The 22,314-nt window shown below is 33.9% G+C and overlaps 1 protein-coding gene across 1 annotated transcript; it reads right to left on the reverse strand.

Annotated features, from left to right (window-relative positions):
- Positions 1 to 18,268: 18,268 nt before the first annotated feature.
- LOC139898672 (polygalacturonase inhibitor-like) lies at positions 18,269 to 19,526 on the reverse strand. Its single transcript, XM_071881427.1, has one exon. It carries the CDS (start codon positions 19,498 to 19,500, stop codon positions 18,499 to 18,501), a length of 1,002 nt encoding a protein of 333 aa, XP_071737528.1. The 5' UTR covers positions 19,501 to 19,526; the 3' UTR covers positions 18,269 to 18,498.
- Positions 19,527 to 22,314: the final 2,788 nt, after the last annotated feature.

Here is a 22,314-nt window from a genome sequence, read left to right on the forward strand (position 1 = left end):
AATTCTGCATGTGCATCTATAGTTTGAATATAATAACATGTATCATCTGCAGATTGTGGTTGTTGCATTGCTCTATCCACTGAAAAGGTAACACTCTCATCCTCTATACTTAGGGTCAGTTTCTTACCGAACACGTCTATCATTGCTTTAGCCGTGTTTAAGAATGGTCTTCCTAATATGAGAGGAACTTGAGAATCTTCTTCCATGTCCAAAACAACAAAATCTACTGGAAATACTAAAGTACCAACTTTAACTAGCATGTTCTCCATTATCCCTCTAGGATATTTTATTGATCTATCGGCTAGTTGTATGCTTATTCTTGTTGGTTTCAATTCTCCAAGGTCTAGTTTAGCGTATAATGAATACGGCATTAGATTTATACTAGCACCTAAATCTGCTAATGCTTCTATTGAACTAAGACTACCCAGAAAACATGGAATTGTGAAACTTCCTGGATCAGATAGTTTTTCTGGTATCTTATTCAACAGCACTGCTGAACAATTTGCATTCATAGTAACAGCCGAGAGTTCTTCCATTTTCTTTCTATTCGTGATTAGATCTTTCAAGAATTTAGCATACCTTGGCATTCCTGAAATCACATCAATGAAAGGAAGATTTACATTTATCTGTTTAAACATATCCAAGAATTTGGATTGCTCGGCTTCTAGTTTTTCCTTCTTCATTTTACTCGGGTAAGGAAGTGGTGGTTGGTATGGTTTAACATAAGGTTTATCCTTAACTGTGTTATCTTCATTAACCTTTTCAACTACCGGTTCTTTTTCCTTATCTTGATCAGGTTGTGGTTCTTGTGAAGTAGGAATAGTTTCATCAGAAGTTACAGGTATTTCAGGTGGTTTAAGTGTTGTACCACTTCTTGTGGTAATAGCTTTAGCTGTTTCATTCCGGGGGTTAGCATTTGTATCGCTTGGTAGACTTCCCGGTTTTCTTTCACCTATTAACCTTGCTAGGTTACTTACTTCTTGTTCCAGATTTTGAATAGAAGCTTGTTGATTTCTAAATGCTTGAGCATTTTGTTCATTGGTTTGTTTTTGAGATGTGAAAAACTGCGTTTGAGTTTCAACTAGCTTCGTCATCATATCTTCTAAATTCGGCTTTTTATCATCGGTTTGTTGTGGTGGTTTGTTTTGAAAATTCGGTCTTTGCTGATTGTAAGTATTATTGGATATTTGTTGATTGCTAGGACCTTGTTGGTTGTTGTATGGAATATTTCGGTTATAATTCTGGTTTTGATTGTAAATCGGTCTTGGCGGTTGATAATTATTCTGATAATTATTTCCAGGCCTTTGGTTTATGTATGAAATATTCTCTCTTTGTTCCATTGTTAATTCAATATTTAGACAATCTTTTGTCAAATGTGGTCCTCCACACTGCTCACAACTAATTCGTATAGCATGAATATCCTTAGTCATCTTTTCCATTCGTCTCTCGAAAGCATCTATCTTTGCTGAAATGGAATCTAAGTCATGGCTAGAATCGGCTCTAGCTGCTTTAGATGATCTAATGATGTCTTTTTCTTGGTGCCACTCATGTGAGTGGGAAGCAGTATTATCAATAATTTTGTAAGCATCAGTTTCGGTTTTTTTCATAATAGAACCACCAGCTGCTATATCTATGTCTTTCCTTGTAGTGATGTCGCATCCTTGGTAGAATATTTGTACTATTTGACAAGTGTCTAAACCATGTTGCGGACATCCTCTTAATAACTTTCCATATCTTGTCCACGCCTCATATAGAGTTTCATTTGGCTTCTGTGTGAACGTAACAATTTCTGCTTGAAGTCTTACGGCTTTAGATGCAGGAAAAAATTGTTTAAGAAATTTGTCAATTAAAACATCCCATGTATCGATCGCTCCTTCAGGTAACGATTCCAACCAATCTTTGGCTTCTCCCTTTAAAGTCCAGGGAAATAACATGAGATATATCTGTTCATCCTCCACTTCTCGGATTTTAAATAGTGTGCAGATCCTATTAAAGGTACGTAGATGTTCATTTGGATCTTCCTTCGGCGCACCACTAAATTGGCATTGATTAGTCACCATGTGTAGAATTTGTCCTTTGATTTCATAATCTGGCGCATTAATGTCTGGATGAGTAATTGCGTGACCTTGGCCAGTGCGTTTAGCTCTCATTCGGTCTTCCATACTTAAAGGTTCCAGATTCTCCATAATTGAATTTGTTGAATCGGTATCACTGAATGATTCTGATTTAATAGTTCGTTCCTCAACAATCTCTGTTTGAATGATTGGTGGTTCCGGAGGAAAGTTTAATGGTTCAGGATCTATGAACCGTTCCTGAATATTTTCTGGATTCTCAATTGTGAGGTTTGTTTCAAAAACTGGATTATCGGAAATTTGAACTGAAGTACTTGGTCGACTGGATGACGATTCTAAAGAAAAATCAACGGCGGTTATATTTGTTAAACGATGTCTTGATCGAGTTACAGGTGGTGAACGTACAAAAGGTGGTGAACGTCTTGCTCGGTGCATTCACAGAATATCCTATTAGTTTTTAAAAGGAAAGAAAAATTATAATAAGTTATCCAATCAATAGACTTTTCTGATTTTGCCCACGTTTCGAATAGCCAAAAGATGCAGCAGAGGGGCAGGATTCGTTTGGTCTCAATATAATTGAGGACTGTTTGGCTCCAATAACCCGGTCCACGTACAAATCCAACTATTACTACGAACCAGAAAATTTTGATGTCTATTAATTTAACCACTCAAAATAAATTTTCGTAATTTTAAGAAATTTAGATAAGAAGTAGAATAAAATTCTAAGTCCTAAAAACTAGAATGGCGAGAAATAAGAAAGAAAAAGAGTTCGTCGCAAAAGGTCGAAAAAGAAATGGTTGAAAAATAAAAGGTGACGGAAAAATAAAAGAAACTTATAAAAACTTAAAAATACTTAACTAATTTATCCTTATTACTACAACTAACTTAAAATTATAATCGCAAATTGAAATTACTAATTGGAATGATAATTGATACATAGTAAAAGGTCTAAAAATATTAAAGCTTACAAGAAAAACTAAATCCCAAATGGAAATAACTTAAAAAGAAACTAAAACTTAAAAAGGCGTCGCAAAATTCTAAAGCACCTAAATCTTAGTATAAAGAAAAAGCACTTAAGGAATTCTACGGCAAAGCCTAAAAATCTAGGAGTAAAAATAACTATAGCTAAAACTAAGTTTAAAATTAATTATGAGCTAAAAAAAATACAAATATTACGCTACAACGATTAAAAAGGTACAAAATATAAAAATATACAAAAAGTTGTAAAAAGTACAATTTTTATAAAAATATTATTTTTATATTATTTATTTAATAAAACTACTAATTTTACAATTTAATAAAACTAATTAATACTAAATATATAAATAAAAAGTATAAGTAAAATTAAAACTATTAATAATAATAATAGTAATTAGGTTTTAATAATAATAATAATTAAAAATAATTAAAAAATAACCCGTGATTAGGGTTTTGTCCGTGTGTCAGAGGACCTCCGCGAGTCGCGGCAAATGAAGAGGAAAACCCCGCGAGTCGCGGGGTTCAGGAATTCTGTTGACAGGTAGTACTTTTACGCGTTTTTCTTTATTTTTTTTTTTTTTTTTTTTTTTTTATTTTGTTTTCTGTTTTTAATTTAAATAAACGATTTTTAATAAAATTTATATTTTTATAAATTAAAATAAAGATAAAGAAACTTATAAAACTTAAATATTTAACAAAATCCTAAAAATACTTATATTTTTGTTTTTCTTTTTATATTTTTGAATAATTAAAACGTAATTTTTACAAAAACGACTTTTAATAAAAGTAAATAAAAATCTTTTTTTTTTTTTTTTTTTTTTATTAGCGTTGCGCTTCCGGCTTTTAAGATGTTCCCCGGCAGCGGCGCCAAAAATACTTGATGTCGAACGAGGTGTATATAAAATAGTTTATAATTTTAGCAGAAAATACTATTAAATACGATACAATTTTACACAAGATATTTATTTATTTATAGAATGGATATACTTAAACCTTGCTACAACACTTATAGGCAGTGTACCTAATCGTACAGTAGTGTAGTTTTTAGTAAGTCCGGTTCGTTCCACAGGGAGATCTTTAAGCAAAGCTCAACGCTATATTAGTTTACTTTTATAAAAATACAAATATATATATAAGTAATATTATTATTATAAAGAGGGGTTTTTACCGTTTAATGACCGGTTTGTCGATTTTAAAACTTTAGTCGCAGTTAAAACCTAATGTAAAATATAAAATAAATACAAGACTTTAAATTAAAGCGTAAAGTAAATAACGATAATGAAATTGCGAATAATAAAAATGCGATAAAATTAAATTGCGATAATTAAAAAGTACGATAATTAAAAGTGCGATAAAATGAAATAACAATAAATAAAAGTGCGATAATTAGAAGTGCAATTAAATATAAAATAAAGGAAATAAAATATGATATAAAAGAATTATGCTTATTTAAACTTCCGTAATCATGATGTTTGACGTGTTGATTTTAGTTTTATGCCCATGGGTTAATTGTCCTTTGTCCTGGATTATTCAATAAGTCCGTCTGGTTTTTGTCCATAACAGTCCATCAGTCATAAATATAAATTGCAAGTGTCCTTGTCAAATTATTATTATACCCGAAGATAAATATTCCAACTAATTGGGGATTCGAATTGTAACAAGGTTTTAATACTTTGTTTAATGAATACACCAGGTTATCGACTGCGTGTAAACCAAGGTTTTACTACTTTGTTAACAATTACACCAATTACCCTTGAATGTAATTTCACCCCTGTTTTAATTATTCTAGTGGCTATTAATCCATTCCCGTGTCCGGTTAAATGAACGATTATTCGTACAAATAAATACCCCGCCCATCGTGTCCGATCGAGTGTATATGGTAATTTATAGGGACGCCCAATTGTAAATCTTTATATTAACATTAACAAACTTTCATTTAGTTAAACAAATATAAAGCCCATTAATAGCCCATAGCCTAGTTTCCACAAGTGTCGTTCTTTTATCCAAACCCCAATTATGGTACAAAGCCCAATTACCCAATTTTAGTAATTAGCCCAACATCATGATTACTTTGTTTTAAATAAGCATAATAATAACTTAGCTACGAGACATTAATATAAAAAGGTTGAACATAACTTACAATGATTAAAAATAGCGTAGCGTTACACGGACAGAATTTCGACTTACACCCTTACAACATTTGCTAACATACCCTTATTATTAGAATTATAATTAAAATTAAAATATAAATTATAAATATAAATATATATTACTCGTATATATTGAGAGAGAGATGAAAAAAAGATGATAAATTCGATCAGAATTCGGTTGGCTTTATAGCCAGAAATGAAATTTGGGGCTCCGCGACTCGCGGCAAAAAGCCCTTCAAACTCCGCGAGTCGCGGAGAGGTATTTTCATTTTACACCCTTGGAGTTTCTGGCTGCCGACGGTTTTAATAATATATATATATAATATATATATAATTAATATAATTAATTATATATTATATTATATTTATATACATAGTTAACTTGTAATTTTTAGTCCGTTGCGTCGAGCGTTAAGAGTTGACTCTGGTCCCGGTTCCGGATTTTCGAACGTTCTCGCGTACAATTTAATATCTTGTACTTTGCGTTTTGAATCTTGTACTCTTGTGATTTCGAGACGTTTCTTATCAATAATTGGAACCTTTTTGATTGTCTTTTGTTCTTTTGAGCTTTTTGGTCGTTTGCGTCTTCAAATCGTCGAATCTGTCTTTTGTCTTCACCTTTTATTATTTAAACGAATATCACTTGTAAATAGAACAATTGCAACTAAAAGCTTGTCTTTCTTGAGGAATAATGCTATGAAATATATGTTCGTTTTTAGCATTATCAAGTATGCGGAAGAACCGGTTGCAATCCTTGATGAAAAGGTTAAGATGTTGCGGAACAAGGAAGTTAGAACCTTCAAAGTGCAATGGCGACATCGAAAGGGTTCCGAGTTTACATGGGAATCCGAAGAGTTTGTTTTGGCTTATCTTCCGGCTTGTCACGCGGCTTGGATCGCGAGGACGCGCTCCGATCTAAGTGGGGGAGAGTTGTAACACCCCGTTATTCCGTACACGCTTAAAGGTACACACCTAATCAATTGTACGTCTATAACTTGCTCGATATGCGGCTAGAATAGCTAACTTGTTAGTTGTGTATGAATGTGTATATAAATGTATATATATGTATGTAGATGAGTTTGGGTAGTGTTCGGTCTCGTGAGACTTAGATTGAGGCTTGGACGAGTATTGGGGAAACGAGGATGAAGTAATTAGTCGAGGAAACCTTGGAATTGTGTAAAATGGTCGAAGGGGTCTGTTGCAGTCAATTGTCGCGCCGCGACAAGGGGGTCCGCGCCGCGGCCCACCAAAGGATTTTAAAACAGGAACCAGCCCAAACTGAATAAACCTTTTTAGTGTATCGTCGCGCCGCGACGATTAATGCCGCGCCGCGGCAGGCCTGCTGGCCAGATTTCAGATTTAGTTCAAATTAAGGGATTTTGAGGGGCAAAATGGTAAATAGACGTATAGATCAGATGGGTGCATTAAATCTGGTCCACTAGATCATTTATGTCATTTTCCTTTTTTCCTTTTTCTTCAATTTCTCTCCCAAAACTCTAACACCCAATTTAATTCAAAGTGAGATTGAGAGAGGAAGGATTGAGGGTTGATCTTTGGAGCAAGTGTTAAAGTTGTTCCTTGTGACTCTAGCTACGTGGTGATAGTCTCGGTAAGTTCTAACTCTAAGTTTCGAGTTTTAATTGATTATGGCTAGGGTTTTGGTTAATAGAAGCTTGTATGACCCATTTGGGAGTAAAATGGGTGAATTTAGGTTAGGTTGTTGTAATGAAACCCTAATGGCCATAACCTAGGGTTTTGGTCTTGTAATTGTGAGTTTGAAAGTGTTAATGATATTGTAAGCATTAAACACTTGTTAGAATTGAAAGAGATGTCATTTGGGTCAAGAATGTGCTAGTTGACCTAGTTTGGGTAAAATGGGTGTAAATTACCCTAGGTGGATGTCAATTGAGGCTAGTAGACTTCAATGCACTAATGTTGGTAATTAAAGTCGAGTCTTGGCCATTAAGAGGGCGGTTGTGGTGTGGTTGGGTCATTTAATGCGAAATTGAGTCATTAAATGCCCAAGTAAATGTAATGTGGTTAATTCCACTAGTTTATGTATTGAATTGGTACTTAATGTATTAGGTACTTGGCTTTGAAGTTTGGAAGCGATTATTCATCATCCTTGCGTCAAGGTGAGTGGAATAATTATGCGTGAACGTATATAATGTATTTATTTGTGTGTATGAATGTGGAAGTGTCGCGGTGTTCAAGACACCCCATTCTAGGTAACGAGTAGTATTGTCGCGGTGCTTAAGACACTACTCATTGTGTAATTGACTTGTGGTATTGTCGCGGTGTTTAAGACACCACAACGTCATGAGAGTGGAAGTGTCGCGGTGTTCAAGACACCACTCATTGTATTGAACGAAGTGTGGATTCGTCGCGGTGTTTAAGACGCCACATTGTTGTAAGGGTGAGTTAGTCGCGGTGTTTAAGACATCACCCGGGGGACTAGTGATTACGCGGTGTATAAGTAACACTAGTGGATGTTATGAACTCCAACGGACTTACATGTACCGTCCTCTTGTAAACTTGGTTAACCATGGTTGTGCGAATTGTGCTTAGCATATTATATTGTGAACTATATGCTATTAGTGTTGCTAGCTTAATGTGGAACGTGGGTAGTAGTTTATGCATGATCGATTGCATGTTGTTGAATTGCTAGCTTGTATGTGGTATTGTGTAATTGTATGCAAGTAAGTAGATTATATATGATCATGTATAATTATTGCATTCACTAAGCGTTAGCTTACCCCTCGCGTTGTTTATCTTTTTAGTTGCAGGTGAGGATAAAGGGAAGGGGATTGTTGGACACTAGATGTCCTTGTCGATATGCTTGTAGGAGCTTTTGGAAGTTGACCACCTTTTGGGTAGTTTAGTCCCAAACCATGCTCGTTGGGTCGTTTGGTTTATAAACTATCATTGTATTCGGTCAAACTTGTATTAACTTAATTAATGGCCTTTGTGCCTTTTGTAAACATTGAAAATGGTTGTACGTTTTAATGGAACTTGTGATTTGGTCTACATATTTAATTGACGCATAAATGTGTATATATATATATATAAAAAAAAAAATTTTATCGTACGGAGTACGGGTTGGGTTGTTTCACCTGGTAATCAACATTAACAAGATGCATATAAGAATATCCCCTATCATTCCGGGAAATCCTTCGGACATGATAAAAACGAATTCGAAGTACTAAAGCATCCGGTACTTTGGATGGGGTTCGTTAGGCCCAATAGATCTATCTTTAGGATTCGTGTCAATTAGTAGATCGGTTTACTAATTCTTAGGTTACCAAGAAAAAGGGGCATATTCGGCTTCGATCATTCACCCATATAATGTAGTTTCAATTACTTGTGTCTATTTTGTAAAACATTTATAAAACTGCATGTATTCTCATCCCAAAATATTAGATTTCAAAAGTGGGACTATAACTCACTTTCACAGATTTTTACTTCGTCGGGAAGTAAGACTTGGCCACTGGTCGATTCACGAACCTATAATAAATATGTACATATATATCAAAGTATGTTCAAAATATATTTACAACACTTTTAATACATTTTGATGTTTTAAGTTTATTAAGTCAGCTGTTCTCGTTAGTAACCTACAACTAGTTGTCCAGAGTTAGATGTACAGAAATAAATTGATATATATTATCTTGAATCAATTCACGACCCAGTGTATACACGTCTCAGGCTAGATCACAACTCAAAGTATATATATTTTTGGAATCAACCTCAACCCTGTATAGCTAACTCCAACATTACTGCATATAGAGTGTCTATGGTTGTTCCAAATAATATATATACATGGGTCGATATGATATGTCAAAACATTTGCATACGTGTCTATGGTATCCCAAGATTACATAATATATTAGAATACATGTATAATACAATATAAGTTAGCTAGGATATGATTTGTATAAAATTGTTAATATTTCCCGTAGCTACAAAAATCAAAAAATATCCAATATTGTTTTACCCATAACTTCTTCATTTTAAATCCGTTTTGAGTGAATCAAATTGCTATGGTTTCATATTGAACTCTATTTTATGAATCTAAACAGAAAAAGTATAGGTTTATAGTCGGAAATATAAGTTACAAGTCATTTTTGTAAGAGGTAGTCATTTCAGTCGAAAGAACGACGTCTTGATGACCATTTTGAAAAACATACTTCCACTTTGAGTTTAACCATGATTTTTGGATATAGTTTCATGTTCATAAGAAAAATCATTTTCCCAGAAGAACTACTTTTAAATCAAAGTTTATCAGAGTTTTTAATTATCAAACCCAAAACAGCCTGCGGTGTTACTACGACGGCGTATGTCCGGTTTTACGGTGTTTTTCGTGTTTCCAGGTTTTAAATCATTAAGTTAGCATATCATATAGATATATAAGATGTGTTTAGTTGATTTTAAAAGTCAAGTTAGAAGGATTAACTTTTGTTTGCGAACAAGTTTAGAATTAACTAAACTATGTTATAGTGATTTCAAGTTTAAACCTTCGAATAAGATAGCTTTATATGTATGAATCGAATGATGTTATGAACATCATTACTACCTCAAGTTTTGTGGATAAACCTACTGGAAAAGAGACAAATGGATCTAGCTTCAAAGGATCTTGGATGGCTTGAATGTTCTTGAAGTAGAATCATGACACGAAAACAAGTTCAAGTAAGATTTCCACTCGAAATAAGATTATTATAGTTATAGAAATTGAATCAAAGTTTGAATATGAGTATTACCTTGTATTAGAAAGATATCTTACTGTAAATAAGAAAGATTTCTTGAGATTGGATGATCACTCTACAAGATTGGAAGTAAGCTAGCAAACTTGGAAGTATTCTTGATTTTATGAAACTAGAACTTGTAGAATTTATGAAGAACACTTAGAACTTGAAGATAGAACTTGAGAGAGATCAATTAGATGAAGAAAATTGAAGAATGAAAGTGTTTGTAGGTGTTTTTGGTCGTTGGTATATGGATTAGATATAAAGGATGTGTAATTTTGTTTACATGTAAATAAGTCATGAATGATTACTCATATTTTTGTAATTTTATGAGATATTTCATGAAAGTTGCCAAAAGATGGTTCCCACATGTGTTAGGTGACTCACATAGGCTGCTAAGAGCTGATCATTGGAGTGTATATACCAATAGTACATACATCTAAAAGCTGTGTATTGTACGAGTACGAATACAGGTGCATACGAGTAGAATTGTTGATGAAACTGAACGAGGATGTAATTGTAAGCATTTTTGTTAAGTAGAAGTATTTTGATAAGTGTCTTGAAGTCTTTCAAAAGTGTATGAATACATATTAAAACACTACATGTATATACATTTTAACTGAGTCGTTAAGTCATCGTTAGTCGTTATATGTAAATGTTGATTTGAAACCTTTAAGTTAACGATCTTGTTAAATGTTGTTAACCCAATGTTTATTATATCAAATGAGATATTAAATTATTATATTATCATGATATTATGATATATTAATATATCTTAATATGATATATATACATTTAAATGTCGATACAACGATAATCGTTACATATATGTCTCGTTTCGAAATCATTAAGTTAGTAGTCTTGTTTTTACATATGTAGTTCATTGTTAATACACTTAATGACTTGTTTACTTATCATTTATCATGATTAAACATAGTTTATCAATATCTTAATATGATTCATATGTATTTAGTAAGAAGTTGTTATAACGATAATCGGTATATATATCGTTTCGAGTTTCTTAATTCAATAAACTCAATTTTATGTATATAACTCATTGTTAAAATACCTAATGAGATACTTACTTATCATAATATCATGTTAACTATATATATAATCATATATATGTCATCATATAGTTTTTACAAGTTTTAACGTTCGTGAATCACCGGTCAACTTGGGTGGTCAAATGTCTATATGAAACCTATTTCAATTAATCAAGTCTTAACAAGTTTGATTGCTTAACACGTTAGAAACACTTAATCATGTAAATAACAATTTCATTTAATATATATATATATATATATATATATATATATATATATATATATATATATATATATATATATATATATATATATATATATATATATATATATATAAACATGGAAAAGTTCGGGTCACTACAGAAGCCCTTCACATGGCTACCTATCTTTTAAACCTTCTTCCCTCCTCTGCCATAAACAATGATATTCCTCACACTCGCCTTTGCAAATATAAACCTAACTACTTTACTCTCCGTGTCTTTGGATGTCTTTGTTACCCTCACCTCAACACTACCAACAAACTTGCTCCTCGCTCCACCCCCTGCATCTTTCTTGGGTACCCATCTAACCACCGTGGTTATCGATGTCTCAACCTATCCACTAATAAAATCATTTTCTCTCGTCATGTCACTTTTGATGAAACTTCTTTTCCTTATGGTAATATATCTTCCCAGTCTCCTCCATCTTATGCTTTCCTCGATCCACCTCCTAACCTTTACTCTCGCACCATACATGAATCTCCACCCTCTGTTACCTCCCCGACCACCTCACCGTCTTCACCGCCTTCTGGTCACCCTGAGGCCACCTCACCCGACTCATCACCATCTCCTTCACCTCCTCCCCCGAATCCACCTCCAAACACCACCCCTAATGTTACCTCCACCCATCCTATGGTCACTCGTCATCGTCTGGGTACCACTAAACCTGTCCAACATCTCAATCTCCATATCTCTACTCCTTCTCCCATTCCTACTTCTTACTCTCATGCCTTCTAAGACCCTAACTGGAAACATGCTATGACCGAAGAGTATAATGCTTTAATTAACAATGGTACTTGGACCCTTGTGCCTCGCCCATCGGACACGAACATTGTTCGCTCCTTGTGGCTGTTTCGGCACAAGTTTAATGATGACGGTACCCTTAGTCGGTATAAGGCTCGACTTGTTGCTAATGGTCAGAGCCAACAGGTTGGTGTTGATTGTGATGAGACCTTCAGTCCGGTTGTTAAACCGGCCACCATACGAACCGTTCTCAGCCTTGCCGTTTCTCGACACTGGCCTGTTCATCAGCTAGATGTCAAGAACACTTTTCTTCATGGTCATTTGTCTGAGACGGTATACATGCATCAACCCCCTGGGTTTCGAGACCCCAGACGTCCTAATCATGTTTGCCTTCTACAGAAATCTCTTTATGGTCTCAAACAGGCTCCAAGGGCCTGGTTTCAACGATTTGCAGGTTATGCTCAGCGGGTTGGTTTTTCACACAGCAGATGTGATACATCCTTGTTTATATATAAACAGGGCGCGGATACAGCTTATCTTTTATTATATGTTGATGATATCATCCTGACAGCCTCGTCGCATGCCTTTCTTCAGCGAGTTATCACCTCTCTGCATAAGGAGTTCTCTATGACAGATCTTGGGTCTCTGAATTATTTTCTCGGTATATCGGTTTCGCAAAATTCGACTGGGATGTTTCTCTCTCAAAAGAAATATGCGTCCGAAATTCTTGAACGTGCTGGATTGGCTAATTGTCATCCTTGTCGGACCCCAGTGGAGACAAGCACCAAACTCACTGCTACCGGTCCGCCAGTTGCTAATCCAACTCTATATCGAAGCCTTGTTGGCGCTTTACAGTATCTTACGTTTACACGTCCCGATATCGCTTATGCTGTACAGCAAGTTTGTCTACACATGCATGATCCTCGTGAGCCTCATCTCTCGGCTCTCAGGCTGATTCTCCGGTATATACAGGGTACTCTTGATCTTGGATTGCAGTTATTTTCCTCCTCCACTGCTTCCTTGACTGCTTATTCTGATGCTGATTGGGCCGGCTTCCCTACTACACGCCGATCTACTTCAGGATATTGTGTATTCTTTGAAATGTCCCGTTCTTATTGATTAAAAACGTTCCATATTAATTGATTTCGTTGCGAGGTTTTGACCTCTATATGGGACGTTTTTCAAAGACTGCATTCATTTTAAAACAAAACATAACCTTTATTTCATCAATAAAGGTTTAAAAAGCTTTACGTAGATTATCAAATAATGATAATCTAAAATATCCTGTTTACACACGACCATTACATAATGGTTTACAATACAAATATGTTACAACAAAATAAGTTTCTTGAATGCAGTTTTTACATAATATCATACAAGCATGGACTCCAAGTCTCGTCCTTATTTAAGTATGCGACAGCGGAAGCTCTTAATAATCACCTGAGAATAAACATGCTTAAAACGTCAACAAAAATGTTGGTGAGTTATAGGTTTAACCTATATATATCAAATCATAATAATAGACCACAAGATTTCATATTTCAATACACACCCCATACATAGAGATAAAAATCATTCATATGGTGAACACCTGGTAACCGACATTAACAAGATGCATATATAAGAATATCCCCATCATTCCGGGACACCCTTTGGATATGATATAAATTTCGAAGTACTAAAGCATCCGGTACTTTTGATGGGGTTTGTTAGGCCCAATAGATCTATCTTTAGGATTCGCGTCAATTAGGGTGTCTGTTCCCTAATTCTTAGATTACCAGACTTAATAAAAAGGGGCATATTCGATTTCGATAATTCAACCATAGAATGTAGTTTCACGTACTTGTGTCTATTTTGTAAATCATTTATAAAACCTGCATGTATTCTCATCCCAAAAATAATAGATTTTAAAAGTGGGACTATAACTCACTTTCACAGATTTTTACTTCGTCGGGAAGTAAGACTTGGCCACTGGTTGATTCACGAACCTATAACAATATATACATATATATCAAAGTATGTTCAAAATATATTTACAACACTTTTAATATATTTTGATGTTTTAAGTTTATTAAGTCAGCTGTCCTCGTTAGTAACCTACAACTAGTTGTCCACAGTTAGATGTACAGAAATAAATCGATAAATATTATCTTGAATCAATCCACGACCCAGTGTATACGTATCTCAGTATTGATCACAACTCAAACTATATATATTTTGGAATCAACCTCAACCCTGTATAGCTAACTCCAACATTCACGTATAGAGTGTCTATGGTTGTTCCGAAATATATATAGATGTGTCGACATGATAGGTCGAAACATTGTATACGTGTCTATGGTATCTCAAGATTACATAATATACAATACAAGTTGATTAAGTTATGGTTGGAATAGATTTGTTACAAATTTTCACGTAGCTAAAATGAGAAAAATTATCCAATCTTGTTTTACCCATAACTTCTTCATTTTAAATCCGTTTTAAGTGAATCAAATTGCTATGGTTTCATATTGAACTTTATTTTATGAATCTAAACAGAAAAAGTATAGGTTTATAGTCGGAAAAATAAGTTACAAGTCGTTTTTGTAAAGGTAGTCATTTCAGTCGAAAGAACGACGTCTAGATGACCATTTTAGAAAACATACTTCCACTTTGAGTTTAACCATAATTTTTGGATATAGTTTCATGTTCATAATAAAAATCATTTTCTCAGAATAACAACTTTTAAATCAAAGTTTATCATAGTTTTTAATTAACTAACCCAAAACAGCCCGCGGTGTTACTACGACGGCGTAAATCCGGTTTTACGGTGTTTTTCGTGTCTCCAGGTTTTAAATCATTAAGTTAGCATATCATATAGATATAGAACATGTGTTTAGTTAATTTTAAAAGTCAAGTTAGAAGGATTAACTTTTGTTTGCGAACAAGTTTAGAATTAACTAAACTATGTTCTAGTGATTACAAGTTTAAACCTTCGAATAAGATAGCTTTATATGTATGAATTGAATGATGTTATGAACATCATTACTACCTTAAGTTCCTTGGATAAACCTACTGGAAAAGTGAAAAATGGATCTAGCTTCAACGGATCCTTGGATGGCTCGAAGTTCTTGAAGCAGAATCATGACACGAAAACAAGTTCAAGTAAGATCATCACTTGAAATAAGATTGTTATAGTTATAGAAATTGAACCAAAGTTTGAATATGATTATTACCTTGTATTAGAATGATAACCTACTGTAAGAAACAAAGATTTCTTGAGGTTGAATGATCACCTTACAAGATTGGAAGTGAGCTAGCAAACTTGAAAGTATTCTTGATTTTATGTAACTAGAACTTGTAGAATATATGAAGAACACTTAGAACTTGAAGATAGAACTTGAGAGAGATCAATTAGATGAAGAAAATTGAAGAATGAAAGTGTTTGTAGGTGTTTTTGGTCGTTGGTGTATGGATTAGATATAAAGGATATGTAATTTTGTTTTCATGTAAATAAGTCATGAATGATTACTCATATTTTTGTAATTTTATGAGATATTTCATGCTAGTTGCCAAATGATGGTTCCCACATGTGTTAGGTGACTCACATGGGCTGCTAAGAGCTGATTATTGGAGTGTATATACCAATAGTACATACATCTAAAAGCTGTGTATTGTACGAGTACGAATACGGGTGCATACGAGTAGAATTGTTGATGAAACTGAACGAGGATGTAATTGTAAGCATTTTTGTTAAGTAGAAGTATTTTGATAAGTGTATTGAAGTCTTTCAAAAGTGTATAAATACATATTAAAACACTACATGTATATACATTTTAACTGAGTCGTTAAGTCATCGTTAGTCGTTACATGTAAGTGTTGTTTTGAAACCTTTAGGTTAACGATCTTGTTAAATGTTGTTAACCCAATGTTTATAATATCAAATGAGATTTTAAATTATTATATTATCATGATATTATCATGTATGATTATCTCTTAATATGATATATATACATTAAATGTCTTTACAACGATAATCGTTACATATATGTCTCGTTTAAAAATCATTAAGTTAGTAGTCTTGTTTTTACATATGTAGTTCATTGTTAATATACTTAATGATATGTTTACTTATCATAGTATCATGTTAACTATATATATATATCCATATATATGTCATCATATAGTTTTTACAAGTTTTAACGTTCGTGAATCACCGGTCAACTTGGGTGGTCAATTGTCTATATGAAACATATTTTAATTAATCAAGTCTTAACAAGTTTGATTGCTTAACATGTTGGAAACATTTAATCATGTAAATATCAATCTCAATTAATATATATAAACATGGAAAAGTTCGGGTCACTACATTCTTGGGCAACAATTTGTTGTCGTGGTCCTCGAAGCGACAACTCACTCAATCCCGCTCCAGTGCCGAGGCAGAATATCGGGGCGTTGCTAACGCCGTTGCAGAGACATGTTGGATACGTAATCTCCTTCGCGAACTACATTGTCCTCTGTTCTCCGCTACGCTTGTCTATTGTGACAATGTCAGTGCCGTTTACATGTCTGGTAATCCGGTTCAGCATCAACGCACCAAACACATTGAGATTGATATACACTTTGTCCGCGATCTTGTGGCGCGCGGTCAGGTCCGTGTTCTTCATGTTCCTTCCAGGTATCAGTATGCGGATATCTTCACCAAAGGGCTTCCTAGAGTTCTTTTTGACGAGTTTCGATCCAGTTTGAACGTTCGTGCTACTATCACTCCAACTGAGGGGGGATGTTAACGGATGATATGCTCAGCTCATTGGGTTGCCTTATCTGCTAAGTTGTGTCATTTATGGCCTAAGTTATGTTATCTCTTGATGTACCATATCATTTATAGCCCATGTCTTTTAATGTTCCTCATTGTATCTATATATATCGATTGTATCTTGGATGATCAGATCAATAACAAGTTATCCTTTATTCTCACTGTATTATATAAATTATCAATAAGTTCATTTTTTTCCAAAATTTTGACTTAAATTTTTTTTTTTTTTTTTGTAATATATATAATACATGATTGAAATTTATATGGATAAATTACATTTTATATGTGTTTTTATTTTCTATAACTTCTATTAAACATTATATAACACAAAAAAAATTTTTATTTATAAAAAAAATAACTTAGAACTATTAAATTGAAACAAAGAGAGTAACAATTTTTATTTTAGGGTTAAGTATTCTTTCTGATATCCCGGATCTCATATAATCATAATAACTTGTAATGGTTTAGATGAACTTTAGCCTTTAGAAATCGAAGTGTTCAAGCTGCGGTAGTGGTCTGGAGCTAAAGGTATGTTTGAGAGTTAGTTACTGAATTTTAAATTAATTAATTATCAATTAGGGTAATATATGAAGTTTACTTAAATTATTGTGGATCGATCAAAATCTAATGTGTTAAAATGACCTCAGTAATAAACAGTAATATAGGAAGTTTATTTAACTTGACTTTTTTAGTAACCGATGGTTAGTTGATCCGATCTTTTTGAGAGATTAGTGAAACGGGGTTTATTACCCCCTTCGGCGTCAACTATAAATGATAATGGGTCGTCAAACGTCTTATCTTACAAGTTCAAAAATCGGTCGGCAAAAGAAGTTCATCTTGACACGATAAATGGTAAGGTTGATAGATCGAGGACTAAAGGGCGTTAGTCTTCCCTGTTTAAATTTGCTCGTTTCGTACTGTATTTCCTTTTTGTTAGTTTTGTGGTTTTATTATTAGATTAGTTGATTTTAGCGATTGGTCTTGACATTGCTTCTCTTTTGTTAGAAGCGGTTTTGTTGTTTTTTCTTTTTTTCAATATAGTTTGGTTCGGTTGTAGATACCGTTCACTTTTTTTTCATTTTGGAGTTTTGTTTTTAGTTTTAATCCTAGTCGTGAATCAGTTGTAATTTTTGTTAGCCTCTTATTTCATCTTGTGATGAATTTGCCCTTTGTTATACTGTTCACCTTATTTTTCTTTCTATATATATATATATATATATATATATATATATATATATATATATATATATATATATAATGTAATAGGACCAATAATTTAAAAATAACCTTGAGGGTGTTCAACATGTGCGTTTGCACTGAGCATATAATTCAAAGGGGCCTATAATTCAACAATATTATTACTTATGAACAATATTATTATTATGACTGATGCTTGTACCTAACATAATTTTTTTTAGTACTTAATGAAATTATTCGTACAATTGTTTAAAACTCTTGTAAAGTAAAGGCTTATTATTTAATAACTAAACATGAGTCATATAAAAAATTGAAATTGACGGGACCCGAATGCGTGTAGCTCATACACGTTTTTTTGGCATGTTCTAGCTTTTTGTTCGTAAAGTTGCAATTTGACAGTAAACTTTCATAAAGAAAAAAAACTTTATTTCATCTTGTAAATCATCTTTCAACCATAACATAACAATTATTTTAAAGCAAATAATTATTACAAACCACGTATGCATAAACATATTCTTCAAGTGCAAGCTGGCAACGGCGACCCACATAAGCACCGATTATGAAAATACTCATAAGTAGTGAAACTTTGCAAATCACCCCCTTGAGGAATCTGTCCACACAACCGATTATAACTAACATTCAAATACTGCAAATTTAACCCAGTCAACATTGTCGGCAAACTCCCAAATATCTTGTTATGATTCAAATCTAACGATGTCAAACTAGACGGAAACACCACATCTGTTAGATTAAACATAAAACTATTCCTCGAAAAATCGACAATTTGAATTGTCTTGTTCGATCCAAAAAACATATTTAAATCTCCCGTGAGATTGTTTCTTGAAAAATCAATCACGGTAAAATTTAAGTACCCAAGTGATTTGGGTACTGTTCCTGTGAGGTGATTATGTGAAAGATATAAATCTGGGACGTTTCCTGTAAACGTCCCAAAAGAGTCAGGAATGACCCCTGTTAATTTATTTCTGTCTAAATGTAGCGCGCCAAGGTTTGTTAATTTCGAGAGCTCGGATGGGATGGACCCGGTTAGATCATTGAACGATAAATCGAGAAAATTCAAGTTTGTAAGTTGGCTAAGGAAAGATGGGACGGGCCCGGATAAATTGGTCCAACTAAGTCGTAACGTTTTGAGTTGTGTTAGTTTTGTGATCGCTATTGGGATTTCGCCCGTGAGATTGGTGAGTTTTCGAAAAACTAGGGTTTGAAGGAATGGGAGATCACCAACTTGTTTTGGGATTTGGCCCGAAATATTGCCTTGGAAGATTGTGAGTGATATGATACGACTAGTGTTTAAGTCACATTCGACGTTGTACCATTGGCAACAATCTAATGTTTTTTGCCAAGAGGCTAAAAGATAAGGGTTTCCTAAGGCTTTCTTGATCTGGAAAAGGACTTTTTCGTCATTTTTGTTGCAAGTTTGGGAGAGAGAGGGAGTGAGGAGGGAGAGAAAGATGAGAAGTGAGATTGTGGTAATGGTGAAGAGTGGTGGTGTTGTCTTCATTTTTGTTTGTTGTGTGTTTTTTTGGTTTTGGATTTGCATGTGTATTTATGGAATTTGGGGAGGCAAAGTAGATTTTGGCTTCTATTGTTTTGTAGATATTGGTGGATTTTTTTAAGTTTTAATTCTAATTAAACCGCCTTTTAAAATAAGTTGTAACTATTTGTCAATAATTACATGAAAGAGACTATGTAAATTGTGTAATTTATGTATTTGAATCTGTGGGTTCTTTTAGATCTATATAAGTTTCCTTCCGTTGACAAAATTTACAGGAGTTTATTTGAACTATGTATTTAAGATTATAATAATTGAAGCAATTTTCATTGAAATTGTGCATTAAAATTTTATTTATACATTATGAAAAATATAACTTTTATAATCTTGATGAATTTGTTTGATGTGAATGATGAATCAGTTCAAGAGAAGAGGTGCGCCGCGACATTGAATGGCGCGACGCGGCCTACCACATGAACTGAGCATCAGATTCGAGAAGCTTATGTCCTGGATTTTGCCTTGGAGGCGCAGCGCGGCCCTATATAGGCGCGGCGCGGCTTGATCTGACTGGCAGTTTCCATATTGACGTTTTTCTTGTTCTCCAAGGTGTTTTCTTGTTGTTTTTGATATATATATATATAAGCATCCTATTGTAACCCTTATGTACACACACAAATTATATCAATAAAATCTCCTTAGTTGGTCCATGGATTAAAGTAATCGACATTCGATTACATAGAACCACGTTAAATCTCGCGTTCTTTAATTTTTCATTATTGTTCTTTCGTTTGTCGATCGTGGAAGGGTAATTCTCTGGAATAACTCTATTGTTTGGGTCCTATAATCCTTACAATTGGTATCTAGAGCTCAACGTTCGAGTTGGGATCGATGGTGGAAGACGGTAAATTGAAGATTGAGCGGTTTGATGGCAAAGACTTCGCTTTTTGGAAGATGCAAATAGAAGACTACTTGTATCAAAAGAAACTTCACTAACCTTTGTTGGAGACCAAAACCGAAGGCATGAACGATGCCGATTGGATGCTCTTGGATCGTCAAGCTTTGGGTGCGGTTCGTCTTACACTCGCCAAGAACGTTGTTGGTAATATTATGAACGAAAAAACAACGTGTAATTGTTTGAAGGCACTCTCTAACATGTATGAGAAACCTACGGTGGTGAATAAGGTTTTTCTCATGCGACAATTGTTCAACACTAAGATGAAGGAAGGTATAAATGCAACGGATCATATCAACGAATTCAAAAATCTTGTTTCAAGATTAGAGTCGGTTGAAATCAAATTTGATGATGAACTAAAAGCACTAATCTTGCTTTCATCATCACCGAAAAGTTGGTCGGGTACGGTTACCGCGGTTAGTAGCTCTACCGGTACTACTAAGCTTGCGTATGAAGGAATTAGAGATTTGATTCTCGGTGAAGACACTCGTAGGAGAAGTTCGGGGGAATGGTTATTCGGTTCTTTGTTAAGTACCGACAATCGTGGTAGGAAAATTGATAGCGGTGTGAAGAATAGTATAGGGAAGTTCAAGAAGAGGTATCCATCGAAAGACCGAAGTGATGTTATTTATTGGGGTTGCAATCAAAAGGGGCATTATCAAAGAAATTGTAAGAATGCTTCGGTTAAAGATGTTAACTTAACCGCGAAAGATACAGAGGATGCATTATTATGTAGTATTGAAAGTTCGGTGGAGTCTTGGGTCTTGGATTCGGGAGCTTCGTTTCACGCTACACCCACTAAGAGCGTGATGAAGAATTCAGTCGTATCAAGGTAAAGTTAGATTGGCAAACAACAAAGGTCTCGAGATTAAAGGTATAGGAGATATTGTATTGAAGACTACTCTTGGTTCTAATTAGACTTTGAAAATCGTGAGGTTTATTCCTAAGCTAAAAAGGAAGCTAATCTCGGTTGGTCAATTAGATGAAGAAGGTATCATTTCAAGAATCGCCAATGGGAGGTGATTAAAAGTAGTAATGTCGTGGCTCGTGGACATAAAAGGGGAACTCTTTATATGGTTGATGTGTTTGAAGAAGACACGGTGATTGCTACGTTTGACGTTGGGGCTAGTTCTACTCTATGGCACCGAAGACTCATGCATATGGGTGAGAAGGATATGGAGGTTCTTAGTTCGAGTGGGAGGATTCCGGATTTGAAAAAGATAGAGCTATGGTTTTGCGAACCATGCACTTATCGGAAGCAAAAGAATGTAACTTTTGTTAAATCGGGGAATACACCAAAGTTAGCTAGTTCATACGTATGTTTTTGGGCCAACGAATGTAGAATCACATGGAGGTTCTCGTTATTATGTGATGTTAAAGCAGAGGGGTACGAAATAGTTATATTTTTATTTCAAAATACTATTAAATACGATACAATTTTTCACAAGTTATTTATTTATTTATAGAGTGGATATACCTAAACCTTGCTACAACACTTATAGGCAGTGTACCTAATCATACAGTAGTGTAGTTTTTAGTAAGTCCGGTTCATCCACAGGGAACTAGCCAAGTTTAACGCTATATTTTTAAACTATATTTGTAAAAAAAAATATATATATATATATATATATATATATATATATATATATATATATATATATATATATATATATATATATATATAAGTAGTATTATTATTATTAAAGGGGGTTTTTACCGTTTAATGACCGTTTTGTCGATTTTATGTCTTAAGTCGCAGTTAAAACCTAATGTAAAATATTAAAAATAAATTTAACTTAATTTAAAGCGTAAAGTAAATGACAATAATTAAAGTGCGATAAATAAAATGACGATAAATAAAATTGCGATAA

The sequence above is a fragment of the Rutidosis leptorrhynchoides genome, chromosome 3 (assembly GCF_046630445.1).
Source record: "Rutidosis leptorrhynchoides isolate AG116_Rl617_1_P2 chromosome 3, CSIRO_AGI_Rlap_v1, whole genome shotgun sequence".
In the NCBI taxonomy this organism is placed as follows: Eukaryota; Viridiplantae; Streptophyta; class Magnoliopsida; order Asterales; family Asteraceae; genus Rutidosis; species Rutidosis leptorrhynchoides.